This window comes from Ips typographus, linkage group LG12 (assembly GCF_016097725.1).
Source record: "Ips typographus isolate SLU linkage group LG12, UJ_Ityp_2.0, whole genome shotgun sequence".
NCBI classification, from domain to species: Eukaryota; Metazoa; Arthropoda; class Insecta; order Coleoptera; family Curculionidae; genus Ips; species Ips typographus.
The window spans coordinates 580,607-595,218 of record NC_138433.1 but is presented as its reverse complement, the minus strand read 5'-3'; the positions used below and the strand labels follow the sequence as shown (position 1 = coordinate 595,218).

Genomic DNA, 14,612 nt, shown 5'->3' with positions numbered 1-14,612 from the left:
GCCACTAAAAGGCGTCAAAGTTGACGAAAGAAGTTTTCTATCCAATTTTCATGCACTGTTTCGTTTAAACCTAAAAAACTACCTTATTTGTTCCACAAGGTATGTACTTTTATATGTTGATGGATAGTCAATAAAATGGGCTTTGTAAAAATACAACTACTTTGGTTAATTGGTTTGACGGTTTGGTCGCTAGAGGGCGTCAAATTTGATGAATTTATTTTCCACTTTTTTTAGTGCAGTGTTTCATTCAATCGTAAATAACTCGCTTATTTGGTGCACACTATATAAACTTTTGTACGTCAATAGATAGTTAATAAAATGGGCTTTCTAAAGATATGACAACACTGGTTGGTAGGTTAACCGGTTTGACCGCCAGAGGGCTTCAAACTTCAAACCAATTTTTGTCTCACCTTTGCGAATCTAACCAACTGAAAACTTGTGTTTTTAAACTTGTGGTGACATTTTAAGATGGATCAAAATTTGCTTGGTGTTTCTGACCTGGAAAAAGTGTTTAAGAACCTCTTGTAATAATTTCAAGACTCAAACGACTAGTTTGAAAGCTTCTAATATCATTTTGACGTTCCTGAGCACAGATTTGCAAAAAATCACATTACACACCCTGTACATTGCTTCTTAGAAACTTGACCAGGGTATTACCAACGATATTGCGCAATTAATTCTAAGAAACCACAAATCAAAAGCACAAAACTATCCAGTTAGCGGTTACTAATCGATTACAGTTCTCAAGGGCCCTAAATTAGACTTACACTGTTCAAATGATACGTTTGTACACACTTTGAGGGTGAAAAGTTTGATTTTCGGCCCTTCAGGCATTTTTCACTTGGCGGGGATCAGGGATATTAATAAAAATGATTTTTATATCGTTTCAATTTGTTTTGTGCATTGAAATACTATTTAGTTGGTTTAAAAAGTCATTTTTAGGGCTAATTTGAACTGGTTAAATTTATCACTAATCAATCAAGAGGGATTACTCGTAATATTGTAATTTGGTTGCTCATTATTGTGGAATTTGTAATGGGGGACACAAAATTATTATTGAATCCTAATTATTATGGTAAATTGAAAATTCATTGCTTTTAAATCATACTAATTGTCTTTTTAAGAACGATTGACTAATTATTGTCTTTTAAATTTGGCACCGTGTCATTCATGCCGGCAACGCCGCGCTGTTACGTCAACTGTCAGCAAGCGGTTTTGATAGTTTTGACATGACGTTCGAGACGGATCGAAGTAGGCCTGTATCGCCTTTTTTATGTTATTATTATTGTTTTATAAAACCCTTTTTTAACTTCAGAATAATGGTGTAATTAAAAATACTATTTTTACTTTGACCACCCTCTACACTGCCAAAGGTCAGTGACAAAATGGCGGCAGTGACAGCAACACCAGATTCGTGTTCTCCATTGGAAAATTAGTTAAAATGGCCACCTTGACATATCTAAATCCAATATTACCCTGTATACTCTGGATAATCAAGAGAGGTAATAAACGATTAAAGTGGCATTCAAAAGTGATTTATACAAGACAAAAAGGGACAGTAAATACTGTGCCTTGCTATAAAATATGTAAGCAAGACTAATCCGGCTTCAATTCTGGAAAACCACTATCCGGAAAGTAGTTTTGTCCCGACTTTATCCTCTCCCTCACGATTTAAATCCTCAACGCAAACACACGGCCTCTCTTTTATTCGAGACGATACTTTTGTATGTACGTTGCCTGAGTAAATAGTAAACCTATTAGGGCTTCGGGGACTTTGAAACCCCCTGCAGGTTGCTCGGTCCAAATTGAAGCTTTAAGGGACAATAAATCTTGGGGTTGTTGCAGTTAAGTGGACGGACAGTTATAAAAAATGGGTTTTTTCCGGTTTAATTCGCACAGCGGCGCCCTCTAGTGAAAACGTCACTTTCTACAATTACCGCCAATGGCTGATAAGGACTTTTTAACATTTTGTCACGTCAAACTTCAAAGTTTCAAAGGCGCCATTTTGATGTTCTACTCAAAGGGATTAAATGAGTATTTTCTAACTGTTTATTATTGTAATACAAAAAAATTATTATACTACATTAGGAGCTTAGTTTTTGCAGTTTTCCGCCCAGTCAATCCATCCTCCTGCATAGTTTTTCACACTACAAAACTACAATTATTATTTACAATACAAACTAAGCCAAACCTATACTTTTTATAATTCAATTCCAAAGCAGCAATTTGTGCTGTTTCACTTCTAACCCCCTTCATACATGAAAATACAATGAGTGTCTCTTTAGTGGGTTTAACTCGTCCAAATGACGTAGCAAAATCTGTGTCAGACATGTTTTTCAAAACGGTCTCGACTCGTCCCACTGCAACATCTTTACATGCCGCAAAACCAAACTGGAATGAACCAATTTACCCACAAGGAATGTTAATTGCGTTTGGTATAGAGCCGTGCTCAATCAGTTCTTCCGGCTCTCGAACGTCAATGATCACCGCGTCTCTGTTCCCAAACAGTTGCTTCACATCCTCGTAATGGACTTTCTCCAGGTTATCAGGGATGCCCGAACTACTGAAAAGCCTACCAACTTTATAACTTTTTTCTTAAAGGTTGTTTTCCTTTCTAAAGGTCATTCCTTACCCAATCTGATCTGAGGTAGTTGCGTTAGCTGGAGTGGGTCGGTGTGTCGCTTTAAGAGGTTTAGTGCCCCAAGAAGAGATTTTCGGAACATTTTGTTTGTTTTGCCCGATATTCCAGCAGACTTTGAACTTATCACAACATGAAATTATAAACAGCTGATTGTCAAAAACGGCCAACATAAATCATTTCCTTTCCAGTCAAAGGTTTGGACATTTCAAATGTGTAAGGGAATAGGCAACCAGACATACAGTCTTGTGTTTAACGAGTTGCCATACAGAAAATTGGTTTCTTTGGTTTTATTACTAGAATCCGGATTAAGAAGCAGTCAAATGACGTGTTTTTGCGTAAATCGTTTACATTAGATGTCAAAGGTTGGTTATTATTTACAATAAAAGCAAAATTCCTAGAAATCCGGACTCTATTACCAATACAGAAAAATGTTGACACATGGTGAATGCGCTTAATACAAATTTCGTGCGTCAAGATTGTGTTTAACGAGTTGTTTAAAGCAATTTTTTTTTGGGTTTGGTTTAACAAAAAAAAAGAAATATCTGGTAATTAGGTAAAATATAATTATACAGGTGACCGTAACTTTAAAACTAGACATTTCTGAATCCTATAAGTAAAGCCACAAGGCAAACAAACCACAAACTTCCCGTCATGCATTTCGACCCTCCACCAGACAAATCATCCAAATGTAACTGGTTCAAAAGGCTGACGGGAACGTCAATGTAAGTTTTATTCAATCCAATCTTCTGGATCAACTCTCGTAAGTCATCCACGTCCACCTCGTCACTCTCGTTGGACTGCCAAATGGTCAGAGTGGAGTTGGCAACTGCCGCAGTCAAATTCACCAAAACGTCGATACTTTTAGCGGCCAGACACGCCCTAACTGGAAATGTAATGTTCTGTTTCACATCGTTTTCCTGGATTACTGCCAGCATTTCGTCCGCATTGTCTTGGGTGTACGCTCCTTCGGAGGTGGTGGTCCAACCGATCGACAAAGTGGAATTTTCAAAGTCTGAGGCACCGCTCAGAAATCGAGTGGCGTTTACCGGGGTGGTGTCTGTGGTGTTTGGTCCTTCCAGGATGTCCGCATTGATCCAAATCGGAAAAGTGTCCTGAAATTCAATTTTTAGTTCCCAGGACAATTTGTTTATAGTAAACTGACATTGTCAAAGCTGCGGACAATTTCAAGGGACGCTTCAAACGCTTTAATGCTTTTAAAGTCAAGTTTAACACCTTTTTTTGTGGCGCTGTGGTTCGAGTCCAAGTTGTAGTTTGACACTTCTGTCAAAAACACTTCTAGGGACAAATCTGATGTATTGTCAGGAGGATGACCCATAACTGGTACACTAGTAGTGTCGGTTGAATTAACGAGAGTTCCCAGCACAATATCCGCTTCAATCATATTAACACCCTCTGGAAACAACTAATTATTTAAACTACCCCACCTGTCAAGTTGAAAGTGTACCATTTTCCAAGGCGGACGCCAGGAAGGACGCATTATTGACCGCGTGCTCCCAAGTGATTTTCGTTAAATTCTGTTTGATATCCGGGAAGAAATCCTCGACGTTCACTCCGCGCACCGTCATAATGCCCATGCAAATTAACACAAATCTTGCCAAAGCCATTGTACTAAGGAATGTCTAGACCTCTGCAATAGAACACGCTGTACAGCCAAATAACGACGCAATAGAAGGCCAAAAAAAATGATATGCTCCCATTAACAAACATTGATAAGAACCTCTAACAGGTGGTTGAATTTTTATGCAAACATCGATGGATATTAATACGTGCAGATTTCCAATATCCCTATCTGTTTATTGCGCCACGAATGCCAACCATGCTAATTAGTATTTACTCTCTAGGACATAAAAACTGTAGCCAGTTAATTGTCAAGAAGATGATGTTTCAGTATAAATGAACCACGTGTTGACAATAACCAATCTAATTAGTACTTACATTAACAGAAAAATTTATTTAATTTGAACGCTATGTTTACATCCAGCACTACCAAACTTAACAGGCAAAAATTAACTAGCAAAGTATTGATCACCTGAAATCTGAAGGTAAAATCATATTTATTGAATCAATTGAACTTCAATTACTCCGCAGTGTTTATATAATAAATCGGAATTTCTAGATTTGTGTAGCAGTTGCCACATTGTCCTGTTTATATTGTAACTAGCGAAATTACTTACTTTAATACAGGTAAGGAAAAGTGTCAACACTGCTGCTTTTAAGTGTTTTATTTATTCCGTTCCACTAAAGATCATTGTGTAAATTACAGTCTAATCTGGGTTTATTTAGTGGTGATAAAATGACGAAAAACAGAGATTACTGAGCAGTTCAACAAGTAAATTTGTTTGTAAAGCCCTTCTGTAAACCAATCTTCTACTCAATGGTTTAGTTCAGTGCCACTGTCAAATCAAATTACATTGTGAGCGTTGAGTGATCGTGTGACGTCATCGTGGATGCTTGTAAATATTATTCTTACAGAAAATGGCAATTTTTGCAGAAAATTGAATTTTGTATTAGGAGAGCAAAAATTTATTTACCTCCTGCTTACTTCTAAGCTCCTGGTAGTAAATCCAATTTTTGCACTAAAAAAGTATTTTTTAGGTGTACCACGCTGACAATTTAATAACATTAAAAAAAAAACTGTTTTTACCCTTAATAATGACAACTTTTCTAATATTTAAGGATTTGAGACAATTATTGGCAATACTGTCCCAATCCAAGTGTCAAAACTATAGAAAGTGTGGGTGATAGGCAACATGGTAATTTTAAAACAATAGTCGAAAACAATAGTTCAAAATAATGTTCACCCTGTGTAAACCTAGTGAGGGAAAATCGGAAATTTTCAGGATTTGGAGAGGAAAGTGTGTTTTAGAAGTCTGTAAATGCAAATTTGACGTCACACATGGCTATAAAGATATTGTCATTGAATTGAATTTAACATCGGTCACGTGACACTAATTTTCGAGAAATTTGTGGATGAACATTGTTTATGGAACGAACTATAGGATCTTCAAATTCATGGCCGCCATAGATTTTAGTGCGTAGTATTTCTCTCTCTTTTTACTACGTCGCTAACAAAGGACACCCTAACCTAACCTATCATCTGTCATTTGAAAAATTAACATTTGACTGACATTTACTAGATAACTTTATAAACATTCACAATAATAACAATAATTCTAATATCAAAAATAGCTTAAAAGCATAAAATGACAAAAATTTTGGAATTACCTGCTGATCCCCACACTTCCCTCTCCGGCCTGGACTATCTGAAAACATTCTCGAAACGTATGTTGAAAACTCAACTTTTTATGGGCACATACGTGGAAAAACGGTTTGTGCAGCCCCTCAACGCTTACCGGGACGTGGTTAAGGTGCATTCGGACGAGAAACAATTCATCGAAAACCTGTTGACGGTAAAAGACAAAGCACAACGCGAATTAAGTGATTTTTTACCTTGGCTTGGAATCACTGAGCCTACAGCAATTGGGGCCCCAGTGGGTTACTGTTTATGGGTGGTTCTGCCTGTTGAAGTGTTCGGCTCGTACTGGTTTCAGGTCAAATCGGTACACTGTTCAACTAAGGAGGTGAGAGTCAAATTTCAAACATCACCAAAAAACTAAAACTCACCTTTTAGGTTAGAGTCAAACTGGAAGTGATACGTTCTGTAACTTGTTCTGATCCACCACAAGTGACTGCACCCCCATTATTGGCTGAACCGCCTACTGCAGTGTTGCAGAATGTGTCACAACAAATAAGCACCAACACAAGCCAATTTTTGACAGAAACTTTTACTCTAAGCAATATAAAACACTCTGTGATATTTTTGTCTCTGCTTTTAAGCACTATAGTGGCTGGGGCAATTAATTTAATGAAATATTTATTAGAATTTTTACTTAAACTTATGAGAGAGTTTTCTGGACTTGTTAAGGCTTTTACACCAATTACACTCAGATGTTTGGATCTGCTGAGGAGAACTGTGTACGGAACTTTCAGTTTTGTTTTAGCCTTAATTTATGGTGGTCGTCCCAAACCAGTTCCTCAGCAGTACAACTATACTCAGTTTACACCAATGATTGAATATCCTGATGAGGTTAGGTTAAGGAGATCAAATTATAGCAGGAGGAAGCCATATAGGTCTTCTGTGACTATAGAACCTTTAGATGACTCCTACTAGTTATTGTAATTTTTTTTTTATTATAATACTTGTTAAGGGTGATTGAAAATATTTTAATAATAATAAAAAATAAATAACATTCTTAAGGCTCATTGTCAGTGTAATTTTTCCCGTTTTGTGTGGCGTTGACGTGTTGAGCGAAAACCAGAGCCACCTTTTCTGGTTTGGCTGTGGTTGTTAGTTCAATATTAGGTCTTTGGGTGGTGGTTGTGTTAGTTCTGGCGGGTTTCATCACTGCTAAAGGGAAATCGGACCCTTCACAATTTCTTCCGTACGTTCCTTCCCGACAGAGACATCTGTAGGCGCCTTCATCGTGCGGCACTGACACGCACTTGGCCCCGTTTTGACAGGTATCCGGATTTTCCTCGCAATACGTCAACTCTATAAATATACAGTGACATTTCTCTCTGATGGTGTTGTGTGGGTTGCATAGTTACGTTCGTTGCACAACATGCCTCCCCAACCTTTTTGACAGTTGCACTCCCACGGGCGATTGCACGTGCCATTCACGCATCCCGGGTACGGGAAGCATTTTTCGCAGTTTTTGCCCCACCAACCAACCTTACACCTGAAATTTCTTCCCTGTGAAACCAACCAATTACAAATACAATACACTCACCTGCATTCCCCAGGTTTACGACAGTAGCCTCTCTCCTTGTGACACGATTTAGAACAAATGGCTGTAAAATATACTTATTAAATAAAAGTACGTAGTATTTTGTCGGTTTTAAAATTTACGTATTTGACACAAAATTCCAGTGTAACCAGGGTAACATTTGCACTCTAAAGGTTTTTCGCAGTATCCATGAACACAACCTGGAAGAACTTGACATTCGCGACAAGTTCTACCCGACCATCCCAGTCTGCATTTGCACTCTCCAGGTGCAGTGCAGTAACCACGGGCGGGGTGGCATTCTTGACGGCAAATTGCTACAAATTACACAGACATTACTAGTACAATTAACGTGTAGGCAACTTGGTTGTTCGAGTATATATGGTTGCCTACCAACCAACAAGGTATATAGAGATATAATTGGTCAAGAAAAAGCAGCAAGCTGAAAGCTGCTTTTTTTGTCCAACCTGTAAGTGCCAGAAGCCTCTAACAGCCATTTTGTACTGTCAGAAGCGTCTGGCAATACACATCTTCCCTTCTATAAACCAATCTTCTACTCAATGGTTTTGTACACTGTCAAATCAAATTACATTGTGAACGTTGAGTGATTGTGTGACGTCATCGCGGATGCTTAAAACGTGGTTTAATAATGGTTCTTACGATTTCTGCAACAGTACCGGAGTTAGAGAATATATTTATTTATGGAAAACGGAAAGCAAGCTGTATAATGAGTTTTGGTTTGTCAACCAAACCACGTAAGACCTTAGGAAATCTCTGAGACCTTTTTAAACTGGTTTTAACGTGCCAGAAGCCTCTAGCAGCCATTTTGTACTGTCAGAAGCGTCTGTCAATACACATTTTCTTAACTCTGTGAAGACTGGTTTAAAAATTTAGACAGTAGACACTACATAACACTTACTATACTTACTTACTCACTTATTTACTGCTTTTATTTATATTTTATGGGAAGGAGCGTTTTAATTTTCTTAACAATTTACGCATTCGCCAATTGTCAAGAAAAGTGTATTTATCTTCTGCACTCTTGGTAGTAAATCAGATTTTTACAGAAAATTCAATTCTCTTCTCTTCAATCACAAATTATACGCACATTTCCTGTTAAGTATGTAAAACTTACGTTCAGAGCAAAATAATCCATCCCAACCTTCATGACATTTGCACTCAAAACTGGTGTTGCAGTATCCATGCTGGCACCCTGGCAACGGGATGCATTTGTTGCACTTGTTGCCGTAGTAACCCAGTTTGCATAAGCATTCACCGGGTCTAGTGCAGTACCCTTGCATGGGGTCACATCCTGAACGGCATTTGGGAACGTCGCACAAGTCTCCATTCCAGCCTGGGAGGCATTTCACTTCCCCATCGTCCGAACAAATGTAGTGAGAGTGTTCACTGTGAGAGGACGGTAATTCGCACGCCTATATAAATGCAAATTTTCAATTTCCAACAAATTTTCCAAAAAATTGTATATTAGGACCTGTTTCTTCCATTTGGGTACAAATTTACCGGCAGCTAGGACAGACGGGATGATACACACCACGTACAGCCATAGTAACTTATGGCCCATTTTTCCGTTACAAATCGCATGCGAGTAGGATTTGACTGTGCCCGAAACGGTTTTAACGTTGAACTTGACTTCCTTTTGGTACCAACGACGTTCATCGACTTAATACGCGGTACCAATGACCCTGATTCTTCTGCACCTTCCTCCTTTACAAGGACGATTAGAAAAGTTCTAATAAAATATTTCTAAAACAACTGTGATTAATAATTATAACCACAGTAACTTAGTTTAGAGAAGATGGTGGTATTGTACACTACAATCAACACTTTTTAAAGAGTTTCAAAAGGTTTGTGACCATCAGGAACAAACCAAAGAAACTTTTTAAAGGTTCCGGGTAAACGGAGAAATCCTGTAGCCGTAAGGCAAAACATTGACTTTACGCCTTATATACAAACATAGCGGCAAATTTTATATAGCCAATATATGAGTGATTTTTTTACTAGGTCAGTGCTAATAAACAGCTGACTGCAATAAATTATTTGCCAAAAAATTGTATATTGTACAATAAGGGTAATATTGTAAATAACATTTTTGGTCTCTTTCAATTTTTTTGTAACTTTGTGGTTTGAAATTTGAACACCCTGTAACTCGATTATTTTTGGGAGTTCGGGGTGGTTGAACCACTCAAATTAACCTCTTTTCCAGTGGTGTTAAGCAAAAAATTCTATGTGAAAAATTGCGCACAGGGTGACCAAAAACAGTCAATCATAACTTTGATGCAGACCCTGTATACTGGAAGCAAAAACGGTCCTGCAAGTTTACAGTGTTAAGTTGTTGATTAGAAACATTTTTGGTCTCTTGCAACTTTCATCGTTTTCGAGTTATTTTTTGGAAAAGCTGTTTGGTGCAACAAATTTTCAAATCAGTGAATACTGTTAAGGACAGTCAGGGACAAAATCGCTTGTAAAACCCACTTGGAGTGACCGAAATATGTTTTTAGGCACATTTTTGGAATCCTCATTAAATTTCCTATCTAATGACATAAAAAACACTACTAAATCAGCTAAAGTCTTGGAGAAAAGTGGTGTCAGAGTAAAAACTGTTTGAAAGAACAGTTAGGAAGAAAATAGCCTATAAAATCCACTTATAGTGAGAAAATGACTGTTTTAAGGACATTTTTGGAATTCTCATTAAATTTCCTATTCAATTACCTGAAAAAATATTACAAAATTTGGTACAGTCAGGGAGAAAAACGATGTTAAAATTTGAACTGCCAGAAACACAGTATTTGTAATTTATCAGTCAAAATGTGCCAGTTATGGCCGCATTTGTTTTTACGCTCCATGAAGTGAGCCGAGCTTTTTTGACGTCACAATGACGTAATTTGACACTTGGTCAAACTATGGTTTTGCTAAATCACGTCATCGTGACGTCAAAAACGCTCTGCCCGCTCCATGGAGCGTTAAACCGAATGTGCCCAATGTTTTGCTGTCAAAAATCAGTGACAAACTGTAGGAGTAGAAAATAAGCTTTATTCTAATACAATTTAATTATGGTAACTCTGTGTAATACAACGTCCCCTTTGAAGAGGTTCTAAAGTGTTTAAGGCCTTACCGCCTTATTAATCACCCTGACTAAAGGGTCGTAAACGACTTTTCTCGCATTCCGTCCCATGACAAAGTCAATGTGGTTAAAGTTGTGTAAACTGATTTTTCTAATACCGTGACGGGCTTTCGGGTTCAAATTCCTAAACAAATGCCAGGCATCCTAAAAAAGAGCGTTTTTCAGTTCCGATATTTTCGTGACGGAAAAAGGTTTTACGGCTTCGGGTGTCGCCCAGTCCTGCGAACTATACACAATGTAGGTAGGAACTTCGATGCGGGAAACGTCAAAAAGGGGCGCTTCCGGCGTGCCGTACTTCCGTAAGTTTTCTTCCGGCAAATAGTTGTACTTCCGGAAATTACCGAGTACCAAATCGGCGGCGTGGTTCAAAATTCTGATTGAAGTGCCGCCTGGTAGCTGTCTGAAGTAAACCGGAATGATTTCCTGCGTTTACCAACTCAAATTACAACAGAGTTGAAAACTAGAGTGAGTACTTACAGGACCGAAATCAGCCTTAGGCCCGTAGAATAAATTGTACAATTGCATGCAGAGTCGCATTAAAGGCGGGGATTCCATACAGGGTGCGGTAAACCTGCCTAATTCAGCAGCTTCGGATATTATACGTTCCAATCTCAAATCAGCCACGGTGTCATGTTGAAAAAAAAAACAAACATTTATTAGATTACATATTCTCCATCCCAGTGGCAGTGACGCAATAAATGGTGACGTCATATTGAAATTCACTAAAGTTGTTTTGTCTATCAATTTTACGAGAACACTCGGCAACATGGCATCAGTGTGTTTTTAATGTTAGCAAAGGACAGAAACATATTGATTGACAATTGACATTGACAGTGCTTCAGTTGTTTACTAATTTGACAAGACTCATAAAAATGAGGTTACGAAGCCGGTGAAAAGCAAAATACAAACGGGAGCGGAAAAATTAAATTAGTGTCCTTAGTTACGCGTAAAAATTACTTTATTTAAATTGTGCTGGCTGGTGGTGGTAGTGATTCTGGACTGTGTGTGTGTGTGTGTTATTTTTTTGATGGTAAACCCGCAAAGTAAGGTAAGCAGCAACCAATCGTCTATATGTCACATAAAACAGCCGTTGTTTGCCCTCACTGTACTGTTTACACATTTTCGGTCACCGAAAATATGAAAACCACAAATACAACACACAAAATAATAACCGAATCGATAAATTTAAGTTGCATTGTCAACAAACGTCAAACAACCAAAATTATGAATTTTTAAATGGCGTCGCGGACAGCGCCAACCCCGATTTGAACGATTGGTTAAATAACATACGTTAATGAAATTCCGTCTCGATCGGTTCACGACTAATAGACAAGGAACGACAATTATTACGTCACCGCCGCTAGTCCTGGGTAAACTGCATACATGCAATTCCACGTAAAGTGATAGTAAAGAGAATGTTAATTCAATAGTAATTCGAGCGAGTATTGACTTTTTGCGACCTTCACTATACCGGAATGTTGTAATAATAATGCACCCTGAAAGTACTTTTTTTTTCTGTTTTAAACCGGTTAGAGAAATGCTTTCACTGATTTTGTCAACTCATTTTTAATTAATAGCATAAACTTACGATCACCCAATTTCCGTAAGGAGCAAACCAACGATACGGCGAAATCATATGCGTTAGAGTGTAGGCGGGACAGAGCAACACAAACATTTTGATGATACTCTTGGCCTCATCAGGAAACTCCGATCCGTACATCAAGGCAAAAGTGGTACCCAACGAATGGCCTATATAAATGATTTGACTGTCGGGTTCCGAATGACTTAAAATTGTATGGAACATGGCAGGTAAATCTATTAAAGCCACATCGTCCATGCTGAAAAATCGACATAATCAGAAAAGGAAAACATTGGAAACCAATGGACTAGACAAAGACATGTGTTAGTGAGAATGTAATCGTTCTGACATTTGTTCCTTATCCCTAGTTTAGGTTGTTGTCAGTTTTGTTTCTCTAATAAAAATGTCATGTGACCTACTCTGGGAGGACGTCAAGAGTTTGTGTGATACTGACACATGTCACTTATGTAATTTGTCGCCATCTTTGTTTGGCTTATTAGTTTCTAATCTTTCTCCGTTTTACTATGTATAATTTCGAAATTTCCGTATTTTAGTAACTATTGCAACTATTATTTTATTTACTTTATTTTCAGGTAGTTTATTACATACCGGGGGTTCCGAATATGCGTAATAAACTATACTTTATTAAATTCTAAGTCTATTTGATGTACAGGGTGTTCCCTGCTAGATAGGAAAAGCATGTCTACATTTGAAAAACGCCCTCTAGCGCCACAAACTGACAAGATATCAAAATACGATTTTTGCCATTAATCTTTTTTCAAAAATCGAGCTCTAGACATCCGGATACCCTGTATAATGCCTATATCAATGTTCAACTGTTTCTACTTTGGTTTCTTACTCAAATTTAAGACACCCTGTATACTAATGGACTATCTAAAAATAAAATAGACTTAACTATTTACAAAATTTTGTAGTTTTTTGCTAAAATCAAAAATAGAGGACTTACGGGAGTGGTCAAAAGTCAATCAATACTGTTAGGAGAGAAAAACAGTTGAATATCGAGACATTTAACATCAAGTAGGCCTAACAAGCGTCGTTAAAATATCACGTGACCGTAAATCGTAAATAATCAGTCCTGTCACGTGACAAGACTTAAAACCGAACTATTAGGCTTGTAATGTAATATACCTTGTGGCCCAAAATTCTTGATCTCTGGTGGTTAAGTTGACGTGTTGTTGTGACGGAAAAGTGCCCCTGTAGTTGCCCAACCACACGTCGTAGCCGGCCTCCCACAATACGAACGCTTTACGTCATCGAAAACATGAAAAAATACATGATTTGAAAGTTGCCTGCAATGTTAATAGTAGGAATCTGGTATCGCCCCGAAGGAGGAAAACCCATTACAATAACCGCGTAATTAACAATGATTAATTAATTTTACCTCTGGAAAATCCATGGTTAAGGCCTGATTTACTAATACTAAATTGAGCCTAACCAGCAGGTAAACTGACTCACCTAATGAGTCCCTTTGGAGGGCCAGAAAGTTGTTGCTAGTGGCAACCAGTCCATGTTGCATGTATACAGGGTGTTTCTTCGCATCAGGGTTCTTACTACCATCATTTGGTATTCGATACATAGTCAGGATGTAACCGTCTCTCGTGACCACCTTGTAAGTTTCTACAGGGTAGCCCAAAACTGTCATAATTTCCGGCTATACAAAGAAAGTAAGTTTTTTGGAAATGTTTTTATTTTGATAATACTTACTGCCACATATTCGGCACTAGGATCGTACCAACACCTCGAATTATTTTTAACGGTGTAATAGTCGTCAAAAGTGGGACAAACGTTGTTTTCCCGGTCGCTGGGCAACGCGATGGTACTTCCGGACGCGTATAGTACCACCAACAGAACGGTGGCACCCACCAAAGCGCGGATCATGTTTCAGACCATTTAGTAAATGGGTAAATGGTACTGGGCGAAAATGTACCATGGTCTGGGCTGCGAGACCTTGACTAGTCTTGATATAAATTTCGCCCCAACAAAAATACTTGTACCGCACCGTTTTTTAACCCGATTCCTGCAGGACCGTACTCGTGTTTGCCTTTTTTGACCACCCTAGTCAGGTTTGTACAATTTTCAAACAGTCCGGACCTGGATTTGACTACTATTTACATATATTACTACTGCGGTTGCATTTCTTCTTTCCATGACATTAAATCTAAACCCGACACTGTGTTAGCAATAAACGTAATTTTTGAAGTTGTATTTACTGTAATAATGTCCTTAAAACTTGTTTATTTTGCTAGTAACCTTCCGCCTTAAAATTAATTTCAATGAAAATGCATTAATAATTCATTAAATTCAACTATAGTTAAGCCATGTTCTATTGTGCTTAATTGATTAATTTACACTGTACTTTGTATAGTTTTAAATTTTAAGAATACCAGAGTACAAGTAGCAATTTATTGATTACGTAATTATCAA

General features: G+C 37.8%; 4 protein-coding genes and 1 long non-coding RNA gene across 9 annotated transcripts; 2 read left to right on the top strand and 3 right to left on the bottom strand.

The window, feature by feature from the left end:
- Positions 1 to 2,035: 2,035 nt before the first annotated feature.
- LOC145736379 (rhodanese domain-containing protein CG4456-like) lies at positions 2,036 to 2,826 on the bottom strand. 4 transcript variants are annotated; one of them, XM_081990796.1, is made up of 4 exons: positions 2,633 to 2,826; positions 2,415 to 2,572; positions 2,198 to 2,360; positions 2,036 to 2,155 (listed from the first exon to the last, which is right to left on the bottom strand). In XM_081990796.1, exons 1-4 carry the CDS (start codon positions 2,809 to 2,811, stop codon positions 2,143 to 2,145), a joined length of 513 nt encoding a protein of 170 aa, XP_081846922.1. In that variant the 5' UTR covers positions 2,812 to 2,826; the 3' UTR covers positions 2,036 to 2,142. The 4 variants fall into 4 exon arrangements, with proteins under 4 accessions (XP_081846922.1, XP_081846920.1, XP_081846921.1 ...); XM_081990794.1 differs by having other exon boundaries at positions 2,036 to 2,147; XM_081990795.1 differs by having other exon boundaries at positions 2,036 to 2,147; positions 2,415 to 2,563.
- Positions 2,827 to 3,184: 358 nt separating this feature from the next.
- Positions 3,185 to 5,906, bottom strand: LOC145736371 (protein FAM151A). Of its 2 annotated transcripts, none has more exons than XM_081990784.1 (4): positions 5,888 to 5,906; positions 4,107 to 4,289; positions 3,804 to 4,054; positions 3,185 to 3,753 (listed from the first exon to the last, which is right to left on the bottom strand). In XM_081990784.1, the coding sequence occupies exons 2-4, from the start codon at positions 4,264 to 4,266 to the stop codon at positions 3,232 to 3,234; spliced, it is 933 nt and encodes a 310-aa protein (XP_081846910.1). In that variant the 5' UTR covers positions 4,267 to 4,289; positions 5,888 to 5,906; the 3' UTR covers positions 3,185 to 3,231. The 2 variants fall into 2 exon arrangements, with proteins under 2 accessions (XP_081846910.1, XP_081846909.1); XM_081990783.1 differs by lacking the exon at positions 5,888 to 5,906 and adding an exon at positions 4,598 to 4,763.
- On the top strand, positions 5,504 to 6,925 carry LOC145736372 (uncharacterized). The gene is made up of 2 exons (XM_081990785.1): positions 5,504 to 6,243; positions 6,294 to 6,925. The coding sequence occupies exons 1-2, from the start codon at positions 5,866 to 5,868 to the stop codon at positions 6,831 to 6,833; spliced, it is 918 nt and encodes a 305-aa protein (XP_081846911.1). The 5' UTR covers positions 5,504 to 5,865; the 3' UTR covers positions 6,834 to 6,925.
- LOC145736387 (lipase member K-like) lies at positions 6,480 to 14,107 on the bottom strand. Its single transcript, XM_081990806.1, has 12 exons — positions 13,893 to 14,107; positions 13,644 to 13,839; positions 13,317 to 13,431; positions 12,178 to 12,426; positions 11,066 to 11,219; positions 10,787 to 11,011; positions 10,693 to 10,732; positions 8,582 to 8,740; positions 7,572 to 7,763; positions 7,453 to 7,513; positions 7,271 to 7,401; positions 6,480 to 7,214 (listed from the first exon to the last, which is right to left on the bottom strand). Exons 1-12 carry the CDS (start codon positions 14,064 to 14,066, stop codon positions 6,916 to 6,918), a joined length of 1,995 nt encoding a protein of 664 aa, XP_081846932.1. The 5' UTR covers positions 14,067 to 14,107; the 3' UTR covers positions 6,480 to 6,915.
- Positions 11,473 to 12,817, top strand: LOC145736394 (uncharacterized). The gene is made up of 2 exons (XR_014179919.1): positions 11,473 to 11,636; positions 12,166 to 12,817. It is a non-coding gene; the product is annotated as an uncharacterized LOC145736394 (long non-coding RNA).
- Positions 14,108 to 14,612: the final 505 nt, after the last annotated feature.

Coding starts and splice junctions, on each gene's coding strand:
- LOC145736387 (XM_081990806.1), bottom strand. CDS start 14,066: ATGATCCGCGCTTTGGTGGGTGCCACCGTTCTGTTGGTGGTACTATAC. Junction 7,764..8,581: donor TGGATTATTTTGCTCTGAAC/GTAAGTTTTACA, acceptor TGTAATTTGTAG/CAATTTGCCGTCAAGAATGC. Junction 7,402..7,452: donor CGTAAACCTGGGGAATGCAG/GTGAGTGTATTG, acceptor AAGAAATTTCAG/GTGTAAGGTTGGTTGGTGGG.
- LOC145736372 (XM_081990785.1), top strand. CDS start 5,866: ATGACAAAAATTTTGGAATTACCTGCTGATCCCCACACTTCCCTCTCC. Junction 6,244..6,293: donor TACACTGTTCAACTAAGGAG/GTGAGAGTCAAA, acceptor CTCACCTTTTAG/GTTAGAGTCAAACTGGAAGT.
- LOC145736371 (XM_081990784.1), bottom strand. CDS start 4,266: ATGGCTTTGGCAAGATTTGTGTTAATTTGCATGGGCATTATGACGGTG. Junction 4,055..4,106: donor GGCGTCCGCCTTGGAAAATG/GTACACTTTCAA, acceptor AGTTGTTTCCAG/AGGGTGTTAATATGATTGAA. Junction 3,754..3,803: donor TTGTCCGCAGCTTTGACAAT/GTCAGTTTACTA, acceptor ATTGAATTTCAG/GACACTTTTCCGATTTGGAT.
- LOC145736379 (XM_081990794.1), bottom strand. CDS start 2,811: ATGTTGGCCGTTTTTGACAATCAGCTGTTTATAATTTCATGTTGTGAT. Junction 2,573..2,632: donor ACTACCTCAGATCAGATTGG/GTAAGGAATGAC, acceptor TAAAGTTGGTAG/GCTTTTCAGTAGTTCGGGCA. Junction 2,148..2,197: donor TTGGAATTGAATTATAAAAA/GTATAGGTTTGG, acceptor GTAGTTTTGTAG/TGTGAAAAACTATGCAGGAG.